Here is a 22,218-nt window from a genome sequence, read left to right on the forward strand (position 1 = left end):
GAGTATTCAAGAGACATCCCGGTAAAGGGCATTGGATAGTTTTCCTCTGTATTGTATCCTGCAGTCATCTGCTTTATCTCAGTGTTATTTATATAGGTCCACTACCTGCTTTGCTTGTCTTTTTTCTGACCTCAATACAGGTTTCAAAATGATAACAAGTTTGAAACGCTTGTTTGTGTTTCATACGCTGACAAGTACAGTATCCCTCAAGCACTGGATATTATAAATGGAGGCTGTGTAGTCCAGTGGTTAAAGAAAAGTGTAGAAGATCATTTGTGGGATGTAATACAGCATTATGTCTTCTGCCTATATTTCTTCACACAGCTAACACATGTGACTGCATTGATTAGCCACAGTGTAGAGGTAACAAGCTCAGGTGTGTCTTATTAAACTCATAGTAAAACCAGGAATGGATCGAACTGCTGTGCAATGGGAGTCTTATTTCCATTCCTGATAAAACATTTATGTTGGGTATGAGAAGTTGCCCTGCCAAGCATTTGGGAGAAAAAAAAGAAACAATATATGCATATTAAGGTATAGCTGGAAACTCAACATGGTACAATTATATGTGCTGTTAAGGCAATAGTATATACATTCACATATTTGGAAATATGTAAATGTAAATATAAATCATGAAAGGGGGTGGGGCGGTGGGGGAAGGCATTGTAATAATGACTGTATAGTTAAATAGCTGGGTGATTAGAGCACAACATTCAAGGCTTGTTGGCTCAAGCAAATTTAAGGCAAGCAGTGACAGGTTGTGAATGACTAGACTACAATTCCCAGCATCCTTCACTTACAAGCTAGAACAGGAAGAGCTACGAAGTAAACAGAACGAGATCGCTTCCGGATTGACAAGGATATCTGTGCTCTGCCCGATAAGGTATGAAATGCTTGGGTCCAAGACATGTACTATACAGAACCAAAAGTACAAGGCGGAGGTAAATGCGCATTCTGACCATTTTGTAGTTTATAGTAGAAGGTTTCTGGCGAGGTATCTTTCGTTAAGACCAAATGGAACTCGGGTACTGAAAACCAACTTGCACTAATGTTAAATGATGAACCGGTATCATTCTGTGCAGCATCAAATTCAAAGTGCCTCACGCAGATTGCAGAATTTTTGATGCGTTAACATTCAGCGACAACTATGAATCTACAACTTGTGCGATTTCATTTGCGTAAACGATGGTCGGAAATAAAGTCGAGAATGTTTTGGTTTTGTGCACGAAAGTAGGCTTTTGGTTACGGTGTAACGGATTAAACCAGAAATATCAAATATATGTGTTTTTTCGATTTGATAAACATCAGTTTTTTCTCTCTGAGATGTTCAACAGATCATTTATTAATGTTTATTTGATCTGAAGAAGACCTAGCAACCGGAGCAGAAGGAATGCGATACCATACTGGCTACAGTGTACAGTTTTTAGAAAAATAATTTACAAAGATGTAGTCTATGTTTTTATATATAGCCTTTGTTTTTACACTGACAAGGGATACTGTACGTGTCAGTGTATGAAACACAAACAAGCGTTTCAAACTTGTTATCATTCTGAAACCTGTATTGATCATCACTATTTTGTTGTAAGTTTACAGCATTGATTGCTGAAAAAACAATTGCTCTTGTCTGTTACAGCAATGAGCTGTACAATAGAAAGAGTGCTGGCAGATGCAAAAGCTCTTGTGGAGAAGTTAAGAGACCACGACAATGCTGCTGAGGTGCTAATTGAACAGACAACTTTCCTTAACAAACGTGTTGAAGCTATTAAGCAGGTAATTTTTATTTTCTTTTTCAATGTTTTGTTTGCTGTGAAAGACTCCCAACTCTGGTTATAGAACTTTAACTGTGTTGGGAATTTATTAAACCTGATTTCCTAATAGGGATTGAATGCATTTACTTGTTTTACTTACTGCAGTGCAATTGAATATTGATGCAAAGTGCTGTAATGGGACATTTTACACTACATTTTAATTTGTGTGTAACTATGACCAGAATATGTTTCTCTTATTTTACACCAATTTGCTAATTGTAAGCCTATGCTTTTCCTTTAAAAACATTACAAAAACATTTCACAATCACTACTTTTTGTGATATTCTAGTTCACAGAAATCTTTTGCTATTGTACTTTTCTCTGTTTCTCTACACATCTAGTACCAGGAGGAGATCCAGGAGCTGAACGAGGTGGCGAGGCACAGGCCCCGCTCCACCCTGGTCATGGGAATCCAACAGGAGAACAGGCAGATCAGAGAACTGCAGCAGGAAAACAAAGGTATGATTCACATGCAGGTTCTTCTGAAAGGTTATTGTAAGGGTTAGTTTAAAAGTTTAGATATATACTCATAGGGCATTCAATTCTTTAGAAAACTGTAACTCATTATCAACTTTACATTCACTTTGAGCCATTTTATAGCCACAATAAATACATATTTAAGGTTGTACTTTGAGCCTTAATTGTAAAGTTACCTTTACAAAAGTCGTGTAATTATATATGATTGAAGTCTTAAAATATGCGCTGTACTGTTGAACGCAATGGAAGTTTTTTTTTCCTTTGCTAATATAATGTCTCATGGAGACTTTGGCTGGGTAAATTCTTAGTTTTGGTGATTGGTGTGAACTGAAAAATAATTCAAGCTCAAAAGAATAAAATAAATTTAAGCTGTGATTAAGTGTATTATGCCTGAATTTGTTTGGCTACAAGATCAAACAAAATTGCAAATAATAAATCAAGAAATGCTACTTGATTTACTTGTCTTTAGTTGAAATCATCTTAAAAAATACGTTGCTAACAGTTGTTTTTCATGCTGAAAATGGAATAGTGAACACCTATTTCAAACATAATTTTGCATTTGTGGTCTGTTTCTTTTCACAGAGCTCCGGACATCTCTTGAGGAGCACCAATCAGCCCTTGAACTCATTATGAGTAAATACAGAGAGCAGGTGTTCAGATTGCTAATGGCTAGCAAGAAAGATGACCCTATCATAATTACAAAACTGGAGGAACAGCATTCCAGTGTAAGTATGGTGTTCATACAGTAGAGGTTTTACTGTAGCACTTCTACCATAGACATTTCCTATTAGATTCCAATAACTACTTTTGCCATTTGCTTTATAATCATCAAAGATAAAGTAAATGCTTGCATTTGTAACACAACAGAAATAGTATTTTACTTTGGTATATTTTTATAACATTTAGGGAATGCATACCACCTCCACAACTTGATTATTATTAGTTATAGAACTTGCATTGCATTGCATGAATCAAGCTGTCAGGACCAGTATGTGACACATTGAACATTTGCAGGAAATTCAAGCCCACATAGACAAGATCAACGAAATGGCAACTGTAATGAAAAAAGCCATCGAGCTTGATGAAGACCAGGTTTATGAAGAAGAAGAGCGCATTAAACAACTAGAAGTAAGTAAAAGACCATTGATTGCATTTGGAATATTTTATATATTGTCTTTTGTGATTTTAATTCAAGCATAACTAATTCAACCTATTAGAACTGGATTCTTATACATCAATGTCGTACCTCGGAGTAAAACCTTGATATTCTATCTTTGGGACATCAGAGACAGCAAACAGCAAGGACATAATAGAACATGGTCTTTTTCATACTTTTTGATACTAGTATGTCTCATCAAAGCAACAGCACTTCTAATGTCCATTCTGCAATGCAGACCTTCTCACAGAAAAACATGGATATTTATCAGTCTCTTCAGAAATAAGGTGGTTTCTACCCTTGTAAAGAAAGTCCTGCCACCAGGTTTTACATGGATTATATTAGCTGGTGTCTGAAATAAATGAAACCCAGTAGGAGAGTGTTTCTCTCCTTTGTTTTATGTGGTGAGGTTTAGATATTTTGCTACATGTTTTAATAATGAATCAAAACTCCACATTAATTAATCATTAATTACATTTTGTCTCAACACTTAATGTACATAAACGACTATTATTTTACATTTTCAGCTTGAAAACAATGGACTGAGAGAACTACTTCATATTAGCCGAGAAGCTTTCTTAACCCTGAGGAAAGAAGACACACCAGAAAGCACTTCTCTATCAGGATTAGTAAGAAGTGCTGACCTGAGCTTGAGGAAAAGCTGAAAAATCTCTTGGAAACAATACACTCTCATCTCATAGTTTGTTAAACGCATGACGGCCAGACTGGGATAACCCAAATCACTCAACACGGTCACAGGGAACAAGCAGATTTGTATGAATTTCAGGGTTTCTGTTTTTTACATTTTGATTTTATGTGTGGTTGAGAAAGCTTTGGTAAATCTGTCTAGCTGTTCTGTTCTGTTTTGTTTTTTCTTCTTCTTTCAAATTCCTCATGTTTTTTTTAAAAACTGTGCATGGAAGACTGTTCTTCCGGTTACAGAACATTTTTGCAACAAAGTGAGTGTTGTTCATGGGCACATGATTACGAGTACGAGTGGGTTAAAATGTGAAATATTGTAGTTAGAGAATGAGTGTACTGTGTTGGACAGTGTTAGGCAGTTCATCCAGGTTTTGTGTCTGTCCCACACAAGAGGAACATATATATTTATTTAATTAAAATGCTAAAAACAAACCTGAATTAAAGCACTGCTCCAAAAACAAGATAGGTGGTAAACATTTGTATACTGAAGGTAGAAAAACGATTAACCATTTTTCAGATGTATGATATACCCACACAACACAGGTAAGGAAATCTTAATAAGGAAAACTACTTTTTAATAGGAATACGTGTGAGTTAAAGCAGTTCAAATACTGCCTGTGGTCAGTTGTATTGACCATAATGAATTGATGAGCATTTTACTGAAAGGTGTGTCTCAGGTTTGTTACTGGAAGTAACTCCATGTGGGATAAAATAGTGCAAATTTGGACAGTACCCAGCCTTTGTGATGCAGTCTTACCCAGTTAACACCCTCTCAGGGTGATTTTTGATGACAAGCACATACTTTTGTTTCTGCTGATACGTTGAGGAAGCTCAATAATCAGATTTAGGAATTATTCAAATAACTGCACTTAAAACAGAAGTTGGACAGAATTATAAGACTATAAAATAAACAGCATGATAGTTTAAACTTGCATCTTGAAACAGTAAATGGAAATAAACAGTTGAATTTATCCTATAATTTCCACTTTCACACTAATTTTGCAAAGAGCAGACATCGCCAACATTGCAGCCACACATCCAGATATGCAGTAATTTTCTATTTGCTTTGTGTGTGTGTGTGTATGTGTTATGGAATAAAAAATGTGATCCCATTCAAATAACTGCAGTCCTGCTGGCTCATACATTTAGAATTGGCACCATACAAGGAAGGATACATTTCCAGATGTTTCTCACAGGTAATTTGCAGCTGTTTTTAATAATGCCCCTCAATCTACATCTTTTCGTTGTTTAATTTTGAGCATCACAGCTGACCACATTTAAAACCTGCTGTGTTGCCTGTTGCTCTGTCCATGGAAATGCTGTTGTTGAAGATCACTCAGATGGCTGATTCACAGCTGATAAACCCTATATGTCTTTACATATTACATGGTACATCTTTTTTTTTTCCTGTTGGGACAATACTGGTAACAAGCTTTTCAATTATTTGATATTTAGAACAAACACTTTGTTCATGAAAACCCATTAAGAAATAAATGTTATTTTCCAGATTAAAAATATATATACTTTGTTCAAGTCCATTTCTAAATGTAATTATAACATCTGAACTTGCTTGATGAAGAAAACTCATGTTGTATATCAACACTGGATATTTATATTTTGTGAATACAGAAGTTATGAATTGAAAGACCATCAAGTCTGTTTCTCTTCTTTCTATAAAAATGTGGGGTAATGCAATGTTCTGTTGTATGAATAGTTATTGATTGGCACCAGCATTTGTGACCTTTTGGGTTTCGCAGGAAGCAGATTGGTCACCTTAGGAAGACATATACTTTCTTTATGCAATGCCAAGGACCTACTTGCCACTATTTAGTGAACCTTACTAAATTCCAGGGTTCTGTATCAGTGGTTTTATTTAAATACCACCACTGAAATAATTTAATAAAACACCGCATTTAAATCTGCTGATCATCAGATCTACTTGAATAGACTTTGACATAGTATTGTTAACCTTACATGCCAGTTTAATTTCTATGTAATAACTAACAAGGATTCTAACAAAATGAGTAAATATTGTGCTTAAAGATTAGTGCATGTGTTTATACTGTAATTGTCATTGAGGTATTTCTGTCTGCAACAGGAATAATCCCCAAAGTAGTAGCCCTGGAAACCAATAAGTTAACAAGTGTATTGCTGTTTATTTAAAAAGATTACTATTCTCACCTTAACAAAGGACCTCCAAACAGTCAAGGATACAAGTTCAAGTGTCTTCTAACCACTGTGCAAAACTAGCAGCATAAAAAGTTACGCAGCACATTATAGTGTCTTAACCTATGTGAACTTGAATGTGGGGTTATTTCTATATTTTTCACTGTAAAACTGTAAAAAATGTCACTGTAAAAACAAAAACTATTTATCAATTTTAGACAAGAGTAAAGAAATGTCAACATAGGTGCATGGCAGAATTACAAGTATCATTTTGGAACCAGTGTCATAAACACACCACTTAGAAAATAATGAAATGTACTTTTTTTTTTTTAAAGGCATATTTTAAATACTTGATCATTTTAAAGGAATGATATGCAGTTTTAGACCTTAACTATATACACATTTTACAAATCAATAAATATAAATGACAACATTATTTGCTATTAAGTGATTTATAGATTTACTAAACAATTGTGCTAGGTTTTTCATAAGAACATACTTTACGAGGTACAATACCAATGAGCCACTTGGACTTAACTATAAAACACATGGAGGTTTTCTGGTTATTTAATTCATTTTGCATATACTGGGATTCACTTTTGAACCCTGCACAACACAAATTTTACCTACAGCCATAATAGTCTGGCATTAACAAGTGTCCTGGCTCCAGCCATGGGATTAAGTAGACGTGATCTAAAATACTTCCAGCAGCTACTCTCTCCAGTGTGGTACACTACTGAAGATACAAGAGCTCTCATTTCCTTGCACTCAAATACAAGTGACCTGTGTGTGACGGCTGGATTCCATCATTCCTCATCTAGCATCTTGGGCACTAGCACCCACCTATTCCACCTGCCCCTTCGTAATATTCACCCTCTTCTGCTTGATTTTGGAGTGATTTTGGACAGGTAAAATTCATGGATGGGAAGGCACTTGGGGGGGCTAAGAATACAGTAAGCTTTTTTAAATAGCTGGTGTGGCTGCTTTGATCCTCTAGATCATGTTTTAAGTTTAAATCCCACTATCCCGTTTTTTTCAGCCGAGATCTACCTGCAGGTAACCATATAAACCAGAAAGATGGGAAGCAGGCAGTGGCAGCTGTGTTACACTGTCTCTCTAGCAAGTCACAAGAAGAGATGGTAGTTGAAAGCACCACCTTGTGGAATCCTCTATTCATTGCAGTTTTTTTCTGTTCAATAATATGTCATAAGAACAGCCAAACAGGTCATAAAAGCAGTGGTGTTCTCTCTCCAGCAGGCTCTTCCCTTCGAAACATCTCATCCACTCTGCTTTTCAAGCGTGCTCGCAGTGGCGGGACATGGTAACTGGGGTCCAGGATGTTGGTTTTCCGACGCTCCCTCTCTTGTTTCCACATCATGTAGGGGCTCGGAGGGAAGACTGGCCTGGTCCTCTCTCTGTAGAGCTGAAGGACCATTCCGCTGACAGCCAGGACAGCCCACACGGTAATCATAATGAAATCTGTAAGACCATCGTAACAGATAGGACTCGATATGTACGTAAAGTGAAGGCAAACAAATAAAAAAGGTACTGGGCATGAAGGTTAGAGTCAATAATGGAACTGTATGTTTCATTAAGAAAAGGGATGGAAGTGCAGTATTCTGGGTGTCTCTCATAAAGAATCAGTCATACATCATTACTACAGTATGGTTTATACAAAAAAAGAAACTGGGTGAGAGTCTGCTTGTGTGTTTTATTTTTATTTATTTATTTTTTTTAAATCACTCATTACTAGTTAGTTACTCACCAATATCTTGAAAAGGGACGTTTGTGAAGGCTTTGCTGAAGTTGTTGTTCAGGGCTCGCTTCAGGATGTCTAATGTTATGTAGGTGAGGCTGGTGTAAGTGTAAGTATCCACAGCTAAAATCACTGTATATCCTCCAACAACTCCGCACGCCGTTATGTTTCCCTGAGGAAGAGGTGGAAGCAAAAAGTTTTAAAAGACTACTCATTATGGTGATCATCATTCATAATAAAATCATTACGGCATCTACTGTATTAAACTGTAAAGTTTTGATTCTTACCTCTCTAGGGAACCTGACACATATTAAAGGGACAACTAGAGCAATGCTAGTAAAGGTCAACCAGAAAACCACATCACTGCGGAAGATTTCAAAATCTCCTGTAAAATAACCACAACACAATTGCAGAAAATGAATGGGACAACCGATGTGAATGTGAAATGTATTCTAAACAGTTCTCTCACCCACACTGTTCAAGATTCAGTTACTATACAATGAGAGACACACACACTTTTAAATCTAAATAATGGTTATAAGGTGTGACCAAAGTATTTATAAACCATAAGCCACATACTCTATTAGGCTTTTTTTTCAGTTACAGCTCTATTACACCAGATGTCCTTGTAATCTAAAGATTAGCAGGGGAGGAAGTCATTTGTATGTATGTAAAAAATACAGTGTTTACAGCATATGCCACCATGTAATTACAGTATAACAAATAAGTGCCATTCTTATATACAGTACAAAACCTAAAACCCTAACTGTAAAACCCTAAACAGTAAATACCCCAAACAAATAAATGACAGAGGTACTACTGTTTATATACAGTAGAACTTTAAAGTTTTGAACACCACAACTACAGTAAGAAGTGACTGCTCAACCAAACACACTATTTGATGCTGGAAACAAGGCTTCATGAGGATCAGTCTATTAGAATTGTTTCCAGACAATAATTTCACAACTACAGAAAAGTTAGTCTTATGAATATCCTCCATTCCCTATGTATTCATACCTTTGGGCTTCTACAGTGTGTGTGTGTGGGGGGGGGGGGCGGGGGCGGGCATGTATTACTATCAATGTGGGGACAAAATTTGAGAAAATGTCCCCACAAAGATAGTAACTCCTGAAAAAATGATGTTGTGGGGACGTCCCCAAAAAACAAAGTGCCAAAATATTTAGTTTGTTGTCGAGTTTTGTCTGACTGAAGTTAGAAATAGTAAATACAAATATAGTGAGAGTTAATGAGAAGTCCCCACAAATACAGGAATACAGACGTGTGTGTGTGTGTGTATGGTGCCATGTAATGTCTATTAGGTGTCTTACCTATTGGAGTGAAGAAGAAGATGGATGAAAAGAGGAACCCCAGTATAAGGCCGACTATCAAAATGGAGAGGAGAGGAGAGCCGAATCTCCACCAGCAGAGCACCAGCAGCACTCCACCCATCACCCCCATCAATGCTGTCAGGGACAGCCGCACTGAAAAACACAGGAGCAATGTTTAGGGACTGAAGATGGTCTCAGGCATTCACATTGAGCTAAACAAAGGGCTTTTAAAAAGAATCAGTGACACTGCTACGAAGATGTTTTCTTCTTCCTATATACAACTCATTTGTCCATAAAGAAATGCTGGGGGGTTAAGTGCCACGTATTTTAACTGGGCATCTAAAATATATATTTATTTTTACCTTTTATTATAAATTTAACTGGGCATTGGAAAATTACTTTAATTCAGTCCTCCCTATATTGTGGGAGAGAACAGCAGAAAAAAAGAGAAAGAAATACCATGGAGAAAGTCGCAATTTATGGGAGTTTAAACATGTTTTAGATAATTGTGAATATGGGGGCTCCCGAGTGGCGCATCCGGTAAAGGCGCTCTGCGTGGAACGCAGGATGTGCCTAAGAAATATAGGCTGGAAGTCGCCGGTTCGAGTCCAGGCTGTTCCACTGCCGACCATGGACGAGAGCTCCCAAGGGGCGATGCACAATTGGCCGAGCTTCACCTGGGTGGGGAGGGCTTAGGTCGGCCATGGTGTCCTCGGCTCTCAGTGCACGAGCGACCCCTGTAGACTGGCCGGGCGCCTGCAGGCTTGCCTGTAACCTGCCCAGAGCTACGTTGTCCTCCGACGCTGTAGCTCTGAGGTGGCTGCATGGCGGGCCTGCAGAGTGAAAAAAAGCGGTCTTCGCCGCTCCCAAATCAGTGCGGGGGTGGCAGCGGTGAGCTCAGCCTAAAATAATATAATTGGCAATTTCAAATTGGGATCAGCAGCTCTGGATTCAGGCTCTTTGCTCTCATATTTCTGTCTGTCATCGAAAAGCTTTTTGCATTTTGTCATCCCAGAACACGTGTTATTGGCAACATCTCCTGGCATCCACATATATTAGTAATTTATATTCTTTTTTTTGTTTTATTGTTGTTGGAAAAATCATCTAATTCAGAATCATGCGCACGGAAATTCAATTTTACATTATAAATAGGATGTTAAATTAATTACCATAAAGCCCTCGGTTTCAAACAACTTACTCGAATTGTATACTGTAAAGCGCCAAGCTGCGGGGATCTGAGCACTTTTTTTATATTACCATTAAAAAGACTGTTTAAGTTGTGCCCGTCCTAAAAAAGAACTGATATAAACCCTGCACCACCCAGATCTCTCGCAAGGATCGAATGTTTCTACCAGTTTTAATCACAATTACTGTAGAGTTTCTCACTGTAAAAATGTGACATAATGTACATACACCAAATGCCTGAAACTTCTCTCAGAGTGCAACACACGCCAACCATGTGATTCATGCAGCTAATCTTTAATAAAAGAATGCACTTACTGTCATAGCTTAGGGGGGTTGTTCTTGTGATAAGCAAGAAGAATAGGAATGCAGTGAAGATAAAACCCATACAAAAGAGTTCTGCAAAGAAGGATGAGGCAGTTATTCAAATGCAAGAGGAAATCATCTCATTTATATCATGGGTGCTGTACATTGTTATCCGAACATATATCTTTTTTAAATGTGCACTATGAAATACTTAAGTATTTTAGAATAATGCAGTTCTACAGTATCTTTTACATAGAATACAGAATCCAACAGTATACCATAAGTACCATTATACTATAGTCCAGCCACATATTCTACAAGACTATAGCCTGTACTGTCCATCGCCGAACGGAACTAAAAACCGGCAATCAAGTTCATAAAACAAATGTGAGTTTTTTTTCTTCCGTATCTACAGTTCATAGCAACGAACTAATCAGAAGCTAAAAATGTTGTCTGAACTTCAAATCCATTGCTTGCTTTGTGTAAAGAGTCTTTGATCAAGGGACACAGATCAGATGTACCACAGCAAGTGAGCACTGACGAAGGCATTTGCTGAACCATTACATTGTGTTTTTTTTTTTATTTTTTTATTAACCCAATATACATTCCCTTGTTCACATATTTTAAATACTTACCAGATTTGAAGAAGCTATGCCCAAAGAAGCAAATGAAAAGGCCAGCCATACCAGCTATGGTAAAGAAGACCTTTGTAGAAATCTTTCCTAAACACAAACAAAATATACGTTTTATTAGAAACACTGCTGTCCTGAGTGCAGGAATGCCCCACCACAACTGAAGCCCCCAGAGGGGGCTGGAAAGAAGGATTTAAGGGTTCATTTTTTTTACCTAGAGTGTAGCAGTTATCCAGCGTGGAGGTAAAGCTGCAGGCATAGGTGTGAACAGGCACATAGGAGGCAGAGGTATTAAAAACAGGATCCCTCACTATGATGGAGTAGATCACACCCTGACCAGGAAGAGAACTGAAGGACACCATGGGCTGGTCATTTGAACTCAAGGTCATCAGCTAGAAACAAAGAAAGAGATTATGGTAAATATGACAAGATTGTATTACACCAGGATTTTTTTTAAAATACAAAATAACAAAAACTAGGAGAACTGTGTGGTTTATTTATTGCTAACACTTTTAGAAATACTAAAAGAAACTTAATTTCAATGCCAAACGCTTTGACTAGAAGTCTTTCTCAGTCTTTAAGATCAGTATTTTTAAATTCAGCACTACCGAGGGTTTATTAGTTATGAATTAGTGCTAATATTGCTTGAAATGCCAAAAAAACATCTGCTGATGTTTATTTTACTGTTTAACCACTTTTTAAAAAACGCAAGAACGATGGAGGTGCCATAATTAATATTTCATTCTAGGGATATATTCTTCACCTGCCAAGGGAATTCTTCACTTTAGTTAACCCTTGTGACCTGCAAAGGATGGATTTCAAACTGGGCTTAAAGAGATGTAAGACAAGCCCGTCCTCATTTAGTTGTGTGTCAGACTTACTTTTTTTCCATTGGCTACCACCTCGTGTATGTTTGCCATTTTCTGAATGTGTCCTATGAAGACCTGTTCAGAGAGGTCGCTCTCAGGAAGGAAGTACTGATAGATATCATACTCGAGGCGCCTTCTGGAGGTCTGCCCACTGCTGACGTTGCAGGACGGAGCTGTCTGTCCCCTGGGAAGAAGAGAATGTATTTACTGGCAGGCAGCTGGCTTAGTTTTTATTTTGACTGAAATAAATGTTTTGTTTAAATTTTGAGAGGACAAGGATATTCTTAGAACCTATATGAGCTTCAAATAGGCTGTTAAGAATACTTATCCTATACCCATTACAGTATATTCCCAAACTCCTGAAATGTAATATGTGGACAAAATACTGTCATTCTGTGAAGCAGGTTAAATATAACTAAATACATGTACAGTAGCTGTCCTAATGTTTGTATTTCTTTGTACATCATAATCACCAAAAGGATTGCGTAAAATGGTCTTAATTGAGAGCTTCAAATTGAAAGTTCATAATATTGAGCCGGTATTTATATGGAGCTGGTCACTAGGAGGGGTTATACAGTATATCTACAGTATCTGTGTTTGTTGTAGCACATAGCTAAATCAAGTATGGCAGTAATGTTTTGACCCTGCATGTAAAGCTTAAACTGAAGTGGCTTATTAAGGTTTTTAATGATCTAAATAGGCGCTTATAGGAACAGTGCAGCTCTTTAATTCTGCAGTGTGTCCAGTGTGTGATTACAGAGGGAGGAGCAGGTTTTTAATTACCGGTATTAAAATATTACAAGCAGACAACTATGTCTTTTTGAAACCTTGATCTAAAAAAGCAATGGGGAGAAAGGAGTTAAAGGCGGTGTGTCTGTCGATGCAAAGGGTAATACATGTTCGTGCTTGTAAAACTGCTTTGTGACTCCCAGCCTCATCTGTATCAACGGGTCTGTTTAAAGATCAGCTCATTATAGATACACATTTACAATGTTCATTTTGTCTTTTGCTGTTGTAGTGTCAGCCATCTGTTACCATGCTGTAGAAAAACACATGAATAAATAGAGAAAACTTTCTATCACTTTCTACTTTCTATCAATGTTATTTACGATGCCTTAAATTCACATTATTAGTTCAAATTAAAAAGGTAAAATCTGAATATCGTTCTTTTGAATTTGAAAACCATTTACGAGCGATTCAAACCGAGTTCATATATGAACTGAAGAAATGTTGTATTTCCTGAGGGGACAGCTGCAGCATCATTACAGGAATGACTACTAATATATCTGCATTCTTTAAAAGTACCTTACTACACTTTAGAATAAGAGAAGAGTTTTACTTAAGGGAATGGGTGGTGTCTCATCAGATAAAACCAAGTCAAACACAGACAAATGTTTTGTCTAGTGCCTTCATTTGTGTACTACACCTTGCCCATGTGTAATTGCTTGCAAATGTATCTTGCAGTGAGGGCAGCATTGACTTAACATCTTTGAAAAGAAAGATCAAATTACACTTCCTGAAAAGAAAAAAAGATTAGGTACTTATGAAAGGTATCCTTTTTCATACCTTGCATAGCCTATATTTGCTGGTGCAAACCGAATGATTGTCTCAAACAGATTATAGTGCAGATAAATATTAGGCTCTATGTCAAGGTTATACTCCAGGTTACAGCCTCCGGGAACTGGATCTACAGAAAGTGAAACAAAAGGATATTCAACAGCTTGTTTAGCTAATGAAAGAAGATTAGTAAGCACAACACATTAAACATTAAAGGATAACCAGTAGATACTTTATAATGAAATGTCAAGAACCCAACATATGAATTTGTGGAAACACCAAGCAAGGAACTTGTACAGATGTAAAGTGCTACAGTGACCTACTGAAGAAGCCTGTTAGACAGGACCACTGAGAAATGCATTATTGAAATTACATAAACTATTACAAGACTGATGCACTAGTAGCATATATAACAGTACATTAAATAGGTTACCATCAGTTCTAATGACATAACCAGGAAACCCAGCAGTTTTGCTGCTAGTTGAATCCATGAATGAACAGCATGTTTTATGAAATCTAAAACACATCTCCCATAAACACAGATCCTCTTGGATTGCGCACCTCTCGCTTTGTAGGGCAGAATGACTGCCATGCCAGAAACAGGTTTGCTTTCAGGAGACTCCATGTACCACTGCAATGAGTTCTGCTGAAGACGGAGAGCGGAAACCAGTCCTACATCGTGGGCAGTCAGGGATGTGTTTGAAGTAGGGGTCTGTGAGCAGTGTAAAAATGGGACTGGATTACACACCTCAAGTCTAGTTTGTGTAAACTATAAATCAACAGTTATACAAATCAGGACAAATGGTGTGTTCTCTTCAAAACTAGAATGAGTTTAATGCTTTGTTTCCATCAGCCCTTAAGATTTAGTTAATTAGCTCAATCTCAATTTGATCTGTGGCCAATCTGTGGCCATTGTGACTGTTAACGTTTTCCCATTAGCAAGTCAATATGCTCCTAGATGTTTACAGCAAAGATCACATGACAGTGCTCTCCCTTATGTATATAGTCGTATCACTCCAAATCACAGAAATGTAACATAACACAATCATTACATCAAAAAATGACATAATACATTGTTCTGTTTGTTTAGATTGAAAACAAAATCACATACACTGTACTCTAAAATGTTTATTTTATTTGTTTTGGACCCCAGAGTCTCGCTGTTTGTCACCGTGCTTCATTTGCATACAGGCGCTTGTTATATCACATCCTCCAAATTCTCTCAGTCTGTGTTCCAAACACAGGCGACGAGACAATGGGATTGATTTTAAATTGCTTTCAAATCAATTTCAGAGACAGATGAAAACAAAACACAAGATGACTGCAGAAGGTGCGTTCTGTTTTCTTCAGTTGAAATAATAAATAGAACTGCACATTTTTATAGCCAAGATGGATTACTTATTTAAGGAAAACCGATTCAATACACATTTGCCTGGACCAAACTACTGCTTGGTTTTATAATTAAACTCCAGATTTTGTGACTTTTGCTCCAGACCTTATCTCTTGACTGTTCAAGAAAACTCATGTTTTCACTTCTGGGTGCCTGGAGCAAATCCTCTTTGTAGTATTCCTAACAGTAGAGGGAAAATGGAATTTATAAAACTTCTAAAGAATAGTTTCTTTGTACATCTCCTCTGTTATCTATTTATATAAAACCTCCTGATTCAATTATGTCAACCTTTAGAACATCAGAAATCCAAATCCACACAGAAGGTCTTCTGGTGTTTTTCATAAGATCATTTATTGCGGATTTTAGTATCTTTAGTGAATGGTGTAAACCAAAGTCCTCTGTTTCTCCAGTGAAACTAACACAGGAAACTTCATTATGAGCTTATCAAAACTGTGCAACCAATGTTACTCAACACTGCCCTGGAGGGACCACCACCTTATAGGGTAAGAGAGAGCAGCTCAGCCTAAAGACCCATCCAGTCCTGTGCCAAATTTGATGACCACATTGAACTGTTCTGAAAAAAAATTCACAAAGCTTTCAATACTAACTGACCTTGGGTGGATTTGAACCTGTTGTCTAAAAAGATATAACTTTACCACTCAAGCCTCTTTTGTGTGAGAAGGGATAGAGAAGGCACATGGAAATAAATGTATTGTATCATAATTTACACTTATTTTCTAATGTAACGCAATATAATAGTTTATGAGTGCTTTAGAGTTGAGTCCTCTAAACTGAAGTTCAGTTCAGTGAAATGTTCCTTATTAGGTATTAAAAGATTATTAGCTACCACACAGAGGGGATTACTGAACTGCTTGCTTGCAATGCTTGGTATGCCAAACCAGTCTGTTACCCCTGTTTGGCACACCAAATGATACAGCCTAGTTGGACCCCTAAGGCATACAGATACATACTAAAGAAACTACCTGAACTGCATAATGCAAGTGAACAAAGAATAACAATAGACTGCAAAATGTCTATGTTTTAGACACAAAAGCCCTATTTAAAACTCCCATATCCAGTGGGTTGCAACTGCATCCTTACCTTTCTTCATTTGAATGTGACTGTTGGCTTTGATACTGTATCAATACAGTATCCATTTTTTGCCAGTTCTAAAAATGGCAACATTTTTTCTTCCGCTATCTTGACTTTCACACATTGTTGGTCTTTACCTGATCATAGGAGACGGTTGCATTGCGGTACTGACTGTGAAACTGGAAGATGATGTGGGTGATGTCTCCTGGGATTCTGGTTAACACAGCCTCCACAGAAAAGTTCTGTGTCACAGACAAGTTCTGAAACTGACCCAGTGAAAACTTAACCAGGCCTGGAAAGAAAGGGAGAGAGAGAGTTAAAATAAAAGCCAAGTGAAACATGGCCTACTTACAGCACTTACGACAGTCGTTAGCCGAGTAGCAGGAAGACTGTATGCTTTCTTTTTCAATCCTTGGTTTTTGCCAAGGACTCGTCAATCGTCAAACACCTGCAAGGGAATGTGGAAGGCTGAAGTTGCTGGTAGTTTGGTGTGCTCTGGTGTAAGGTGAGGGTGGGTAGACAATGGGGCTGTGTTCGAAGGTTCGTTTGCTACCCAGGTGGCATTCAAACACTATGTGTTTTTTTTTTTCTTTTTTCTCTGTTAACAGAAGCAATTTACAATGTAAATACTATAAATCACACATTAAATGTCACTCACATGTAAAATTCGATCTTTTGATTTGTATAATGTACATTACTTAAACAAAAGCTGTTATATGAAAATCCACTACCAAATCATTACACGTAGCAACTCTATATTGCGCCGCTGCCATGTATGGAGCAAGGTATATGCCAAAGCACTGGGGGTGGGGTACCTATAGCGGTTCAGTGCTTCAGTAAAATATGTACTGAATACCTAGTGTACAAGACAGTGTAAGACAGGTGCTATGGTGGAAATACTGGTGAAACCTGGTACTTGAGATGAAAAGGTTTAAAGGTAGTAGGACAAATGGAAAAATCACAGATTTTGTCCCCATAATGCTAGTACTGGCTGAGGCCATAACTTATTAATCTTCGACTTCGACTTTTCTCTCCCACGTCGTTTGAATAATGAATTTCGGGTTGGTTTCAAACCCCTAAAACCATCCATTTAGCTAGGTCACTGCTTGTATCTACTGTCAAAGTGAGTTCCAGTATCACAGAAGTGCATCTAGTCTAGCTTCTCTAACATGATTTCACTTCTCAAAATACATTCCAGTAGTTTTTTCTGCTACAGACAACAATACAACAAATGAAACCTGTCATTTTCGACAGAGTACTCATTTAGAAAGGCAGGATCGCTGTAAACCCATGCTATTGGACAGTTACCGACTCGTTACTATTAAACAATACTATTTACAATTATGGAGGATATAACCAATGGTGGAAAGTAACAAAGTAGAAATACTTAGTTACACTACTTAAGTATTTGTTTTTGGGATCTGTACTTAAGTACTTTATTTTTGGGATACTTTTACTTTTACTCAAGTGCATTTATTTAGAAAATATTGTACTTTTTACTTCACAGCATTTCCCAGAAGCATCTCGTTACTCGTTCTTTCAGCACACTGACTCTTGCGCTGGCCAGGATTCTGATTGGGTAAAGCAGAGCCGCATGAGCAAAGTGTCTGCTCGCTTTGATGACATAGTATGGGGATGGCGAACCTATGGTACGCGTGGCATGTAGAGTCTTATTGAGGTATGACACAGGCCCGGTTTTTGGGATGGAACCGCATAACAGTCTCGCGTTTTGATTGGTCCATGTCTGTCACATGAATATGTCGTCACATGAGTGGAAACACTTCTGTGGTGGTGTACTTTTTTCTTTCAAGTAGCATATATCTATAATTATTTTTGCGATATATTTTAATATAAAATGTATACACTTTTGCAGTTTTGTTAGAGGATACATCACATCTCTTATGTAATCATAGTTTTACATATAGACTGCCCCTGTTTTTATTTACGTCGCAAATTCTGGGCCGCTTTGCTTTTCAGATAATGTCCCAAATTCTGGGCCGATTTGGTTTTTAGATAACGTCCCAAATTCTGGGCCGATTTGGTTTTTAGATCACGTCCCAAATTCTGGGCCGTTTTGCATTTTCGAATTCAGCCCAGTTTTGAGGACTCAGCTGACAGCCGAGTTTCTAAGTCATCCATGCAGTTTACCATAAACTGGATCGTGAATTCATTTGAGAGTAACCCTTAGTACATGAATCAAAGTTAATGTATTTTTTACTCTCCCCAGAAATCTTTTTTTTTTTTTTTTTTTTAAGAAAAAACAAATAAAATGTAAATGTTAAAAAAAACGTATTTCATATTACATAAAGAAACTACATTGCACTGAAATAGATACATGACAATTAATTAAAGCAGTCGTTTTCCTTTATTAAAGGCTAATATTAAAACACATTTTTGGGAAGGAACATGGTATTCCGAAAAAAGGGCATCTCATTTTCTTATGTAACGTCCATCAATATATTGTAGTGTTTCAGGTTCTTTTTGGACAGAAATGAGACTGCAACTGTGAGTAGATGAAGGCAGTTTATTTTGACAATAATTAAATAATCACAAAATAAAATCATAAAGTGAGGGCAAGGAGACTGGGAGTCGACAGTGAAAATAAATGATTGTAGTAATTTTTCTTTTACCCTACCCTTCCCAGTCTTTTCCCCACCCCTCTTTTGCACAAAACCTGCACTCCAATTCCCCTCCACACGCATAGCACCATGCAACCCTGGCACGCACACACCACCATGCAACCCCTGCATGCATACACCCACCATGCAACCCCTGCACGCACACACCACCATAAGACCCCTGAACACACACACCACCATGCAACCCCTACATGTATACACCCACCATGTGACCCCTGCACGCATACACCACCATGCAACCCCTGCACGTGCACACCACCATGCAACCCCTACATGCACACACCACCATGCAACCCCTACATGTATACACCCACCATGTGACCCCTGCACGCACACACCACCATGCAACCCCTACACGCACACACCAATATGCAACCCTAAAATTGCAATACTGCAATATTAAAACTTTTTTGTTTTGTTGGTATGTGCTCAATAAAAACATAATTACAAAAAAAAAAGAATGTAAATATTCTTTTTAAAAGTTACAGTTTACCCTGTATAATGTTTTACTTCCCCTTAATCATTAGCACTTAGTATATATCTGGGCACTCCAGCTAAAAAAGGTTTGTTCGCCATCCCTGACACAGTATGTTGATATCCAACCAGAGACCGTTTTGATTTTTAAAATAACCAATCAACAAACACAACAAAACCCCCAAAGAAGAAGATGATACCGGGTGCGTTCACGGTGTGCAGAATCTGACCAATTCTTAGAAGATCACTGGCAAATTAATTGGTCAGATTTTGTGCAGAATGATCTCTGTGAATGCACCCACTGCTTTTGAGTAATTTGACTCATCTGTTTTTATTGTGGTCCCTCTTGTTTAGCTGCTGAGGATGCATTTAGTAGTTTAGAAGAGTAATGGAAATCTACTAGCAGTTTCAAAACAGGATTTCACATTTTTAACATTTGATCCTAGAATTGTTTCATGAATTGTGTTTTATTTAGGGATAAAGGTTGTGACAAATTTGAATTCCTGATTTGGGATTTCAATGTATATTAGTATAGGTGTGTGTAAAATAGTAGTGCCCCCTGATAAATATACTTGGTGTGTAACTCAGGGTAACAGCAGATTTCCATGGGTAGAATTTAAGGACGGCTACTTTTTACTTCTGATACTTGAGTACTTTTACGATATGATACTTTTGTACTTTTACTCAAGTAGTTTTCTAGAAGGATACTTTGACTTTTACTCAAGTAACACGTTTTAATACTTTTTCCACACATGGATATAACCGGTACTCTTTGAATGTTTTGATTTATTTAGGCAATTCCAAGTTATTAACAAATAAGCATTTAAAATTATTATTATTATTATTATTATTATTATTATTATTTAAACGGCAATGAAAAACATCAGTTTATGAGTAAAGGAAACTGCTAATTGTAAATGCAGTAAGGAGAGTAATAAACTGACTCCATTGTGATTTAGCAGCTGGTTCAAACAATTAATAACAACGCTGGATAGCAAATAAATATAAAACTATAAAGAGAAGCCAGAAATAGTAAAACAGGGTTTTTATGATGGGTTATTTTTTTGACAATAACAATAACAACAACAATAATAATAATAATAATAATAATAATAATAATAATAATAATAATAATAATAATAATAATAGCATCAGTAATAAAACAAAGTTAAATGAGAGGGATGCAGTAATTGTATGAGTTACATATGCGATTAAAACCAAGATTAACTAAGATTATTATTTTTTTCTCAAAATTAATCGCGATTATTTTTGTAATCGCTTAAAAGCACTAAAATAAACACAATGTAGTAAAAAAAAGTTTAACTAGTATGTTATTAAATGGTTCAATGGGTCTGTTATAAAAAGGTTTAAGCAATCTGAACAGCTACACCAATTTTACACAAATGCGTTGCTACAGGACCTAAATCGTGTTAAAGGTTCTCGTTTTGATTATGAAAGTTAAACAAGGGGGAAACGTATGTTAGAGTTACGGTATGTTCATCTTATGCGCGTCTAAAAATACTTATCTTGATAAAATCTACAGGAGTTTCCCCATGTACAAAACATGTTCAAATGCAGTATGGTTCTTAATTAATAAATTAACAAAACTTGAGACCACTTGAAAGGAAAATCCACTGGCAGCAGCCTTTTTAGGGTTTCCTATTATCAGTGCAAATTCTTCTGTAAGAACCTCAAAAACGCTACTGCTGTAAACTAGCTAGTCATACTTATTATGATTTATGATCGCAACACCGTACAGTGAATTGTCGTATTTAATTTTAATCGGTTTACAGTTCCTTACCTGGAACGTTCTGTGCCATTACTTCATCCCAAGAGACAACAATAGACATTAGGATCAAGTTGTTCAACAGATGAATACTTTTCCCAAGGCACGGTTGCTTTTCCTTCACTGGCATAATTGCACTGGTAAAATAAAGAAATATTGGAATTTCTTGTCTGATATGGTTACGGTAGACCTCAGATCATATGTGAATTACAGACAACGTCTCCAAATACTTACAGACTCTTAACACTAGTACTGCAGACTATGCTGACTACTAAAACATACAATTGTGGTACTAAGTGTGCTGTTGCGCAGTCTCGCTACCCATCTCTCTCTGGCAAACTGTCATGCCAAAGCCGCCACTTCCGCCCTTTGACCCAATTTTGTTATAATGGTTCGTTCGCTAAGCGAGTAAATTGAGCAATAACACATTTTTGTTACATTGGTGAGTAATGTGTTGCTTTTATTTTACTTTGTTGAAGAAATTGTTTTGATATATTATTGTAACCAAGTGCACATGGAATTAAAAATAAAATAATAATAATCAAAATAAAAATAAACTTTAAAAGTTTTACAATCTGAAAGCCTACTCTGCTGCTACTTTATGTGATGTTGTTATAAACAAGAGGCCAGGACAAAAACTCACCGATCCAGTCTCGATACCTAGGCTAAATCACTAAATGCATCTCTATTTTTTGTTAGCCTCGTTTTATTATTCACACAAAATTAAGGGACAGTCTATAGCCAATAAATTACATTTCGTTACGACAGTATCTTTTTAGAACTCATTTTAGAAGAATATTCAACCGACTTTAATGGACTCCTGTTAAACACACTAACAACTGTTCAAAACTAGATGTTTTTGTTGAGTACAGCCTCTCCAGTGCCTACAGTGAACAGA

The 22,218-nt window shown here is 37.0% G+C and overlaps 2 protein-coding genes across 6 annotated transcripts; one reads left to right on the forward strand and one right to left on the reverse strand.

The window, feature by feature from the left end:
- Positions 1-776: 776 nt before the first annotated feature.
- On the forward strand, positions 777-5,788 carry LOC117415183 (FGFR1 oncogene partner 2 homolog). Of its 3 annotated transcripts, none has more exons than XM_034025204.3 (6): positions 777-941; positions 1,634-1,770; positions 2,150-2,267; positions 2,868-3,010; positions 3,300-3,413; positions 3,969-5,788. In XM_034025204.3, exons 1-6 carry the CDS (start codon positions 908-910, stop codon positions 4,104-4,106), a joined length of 684 nt encoding a protein of 227 aa, XP_033881095.1. In that variant the 5' UTR covers positions 777-907; the 3' UTR covers positions 4,107-5,788. The 3 variants fall into 3 exon arrangements, with proteins under 3 accessions (XP_033881095.1, XP_033881096.1, XP_058883018.1); XM_034025205.3 differs by having other exon boundaries at positions 777-883; XM_059027035.1 differs by lacking the exon at positions 777-941 and adding an exon at positions 1,006-1,025.
- Positions 5,789-6,492: 704 nt separating this feature from the next.
- Positions 6,493-22,209, reverse strand: LOC117414937 (transmembrane 7 superfamily member 3-like). Of its 3 annotated transcripts, none has more exons than XM_059027031.1 (14): positions 21,964-22,209; positions 21,336-21,457; positions 16,559-16,713; positions 15,435-15,509; positions 14,501-14,651; positions 13,949-14,069; positions 12,395-12,566; positions 11,728-11,905; positions 11,517-11,603; positions 10,894-10,974; positions 9,394-9,546; positions 8,353-8,450; positions 8,075-8,237; positions 6,493-7,788 (listed from the first exon to the last, which is right to left on the reverse strand). In XM_059027031.1, exons 2-14 carry the CDS (start codon positions 21,448-21,450, stop codon positions 7,535-7,537), a joined length of 1,803 nt encoding a protein of 600 aa, XP_058883014.1. In that variant the 5' UTR covers positions 21,451-21,457; positions 21,964-22,209; the 3' UTR covers positions 6,493-7,534. The 3 variants fall into 3 exon arrangements, with proteins under 3 accessions (XP_058883014.1, XP_058883015.1, XP_058883017.1); XM_059027032.1 differs by lacking the exon at positions 21,964-22,209 and adding an exon at positions 21,555-21,751; XM_059027034.1 differs by lacking the exon at positions 15,435-15,509.
- Positions 22,210-22,218: the final 9 nt, after the last annotated feature.

Source organism: Acipenser ruthenus, chromosome 7, assembly GCF_902713425.1.
Source record: "Acipenser ruthenus chromosome 7, fAciRut3.2 maternal haplotype, whole genome shotgun sequence".
Lineage (NCBI taxonomy): Eukaryota > Metazoa > Chordata > Actinopteri > Acipenseriformes > Acipenseridae > Acipenser > Acipenser ruthenus.

What these genes read in the sequence shown, in the direction of transcription:
- LOC117414937 (XM_059027031.1), bottom strand. Translation starts at nt 21,450, where the DNA reads ATGCCAGTGAAGGAAAAGCAACCGTGCCTTGGGAAAAGTATTCATCTG. An exon ending in CAACCGTCTCCTATGATCAG is followed by an intron (nt 15,510 to 16,558) that starts GTAAAGACCAAC and finishes CTCTACTGTTAG; the next exon opens with GAATACTACAAAGAGGATTT. An exon ending in TCTGCCCTACAAAGCGAGAG is followed by an intron (nt 14,070 to 14,500) that starts GTGCGCAATCCA and finishes CACTTTCTGTAG; the next exon opens with ATCCAGTTCCCGGAGGCTGT.
- LOC117415183 (XM_034025204.3), top strand. Translation starts at nt 908, where the DNA reads ATGTACTATACAGAACCAAAAGTACAAGGCGGAG. An exon ending in ACCAAAAGTACAAGGCGGAG is followed by an intron (nt 942 to 1,633) that starts GTAAATGCGCAT and finishes TGTCTGTTACAG; the next exon opens with CAATGAGCTGTACAATAGAA. An exon ending in TGGAGGAACAGCATTCCAGT is followed by an intron (nt 3,011 to 3,299) that starts GTAAGTATGGTG and finishes GAACATTTGCAG; the next exon opens with GAAATTCAAGCCCACATAGA.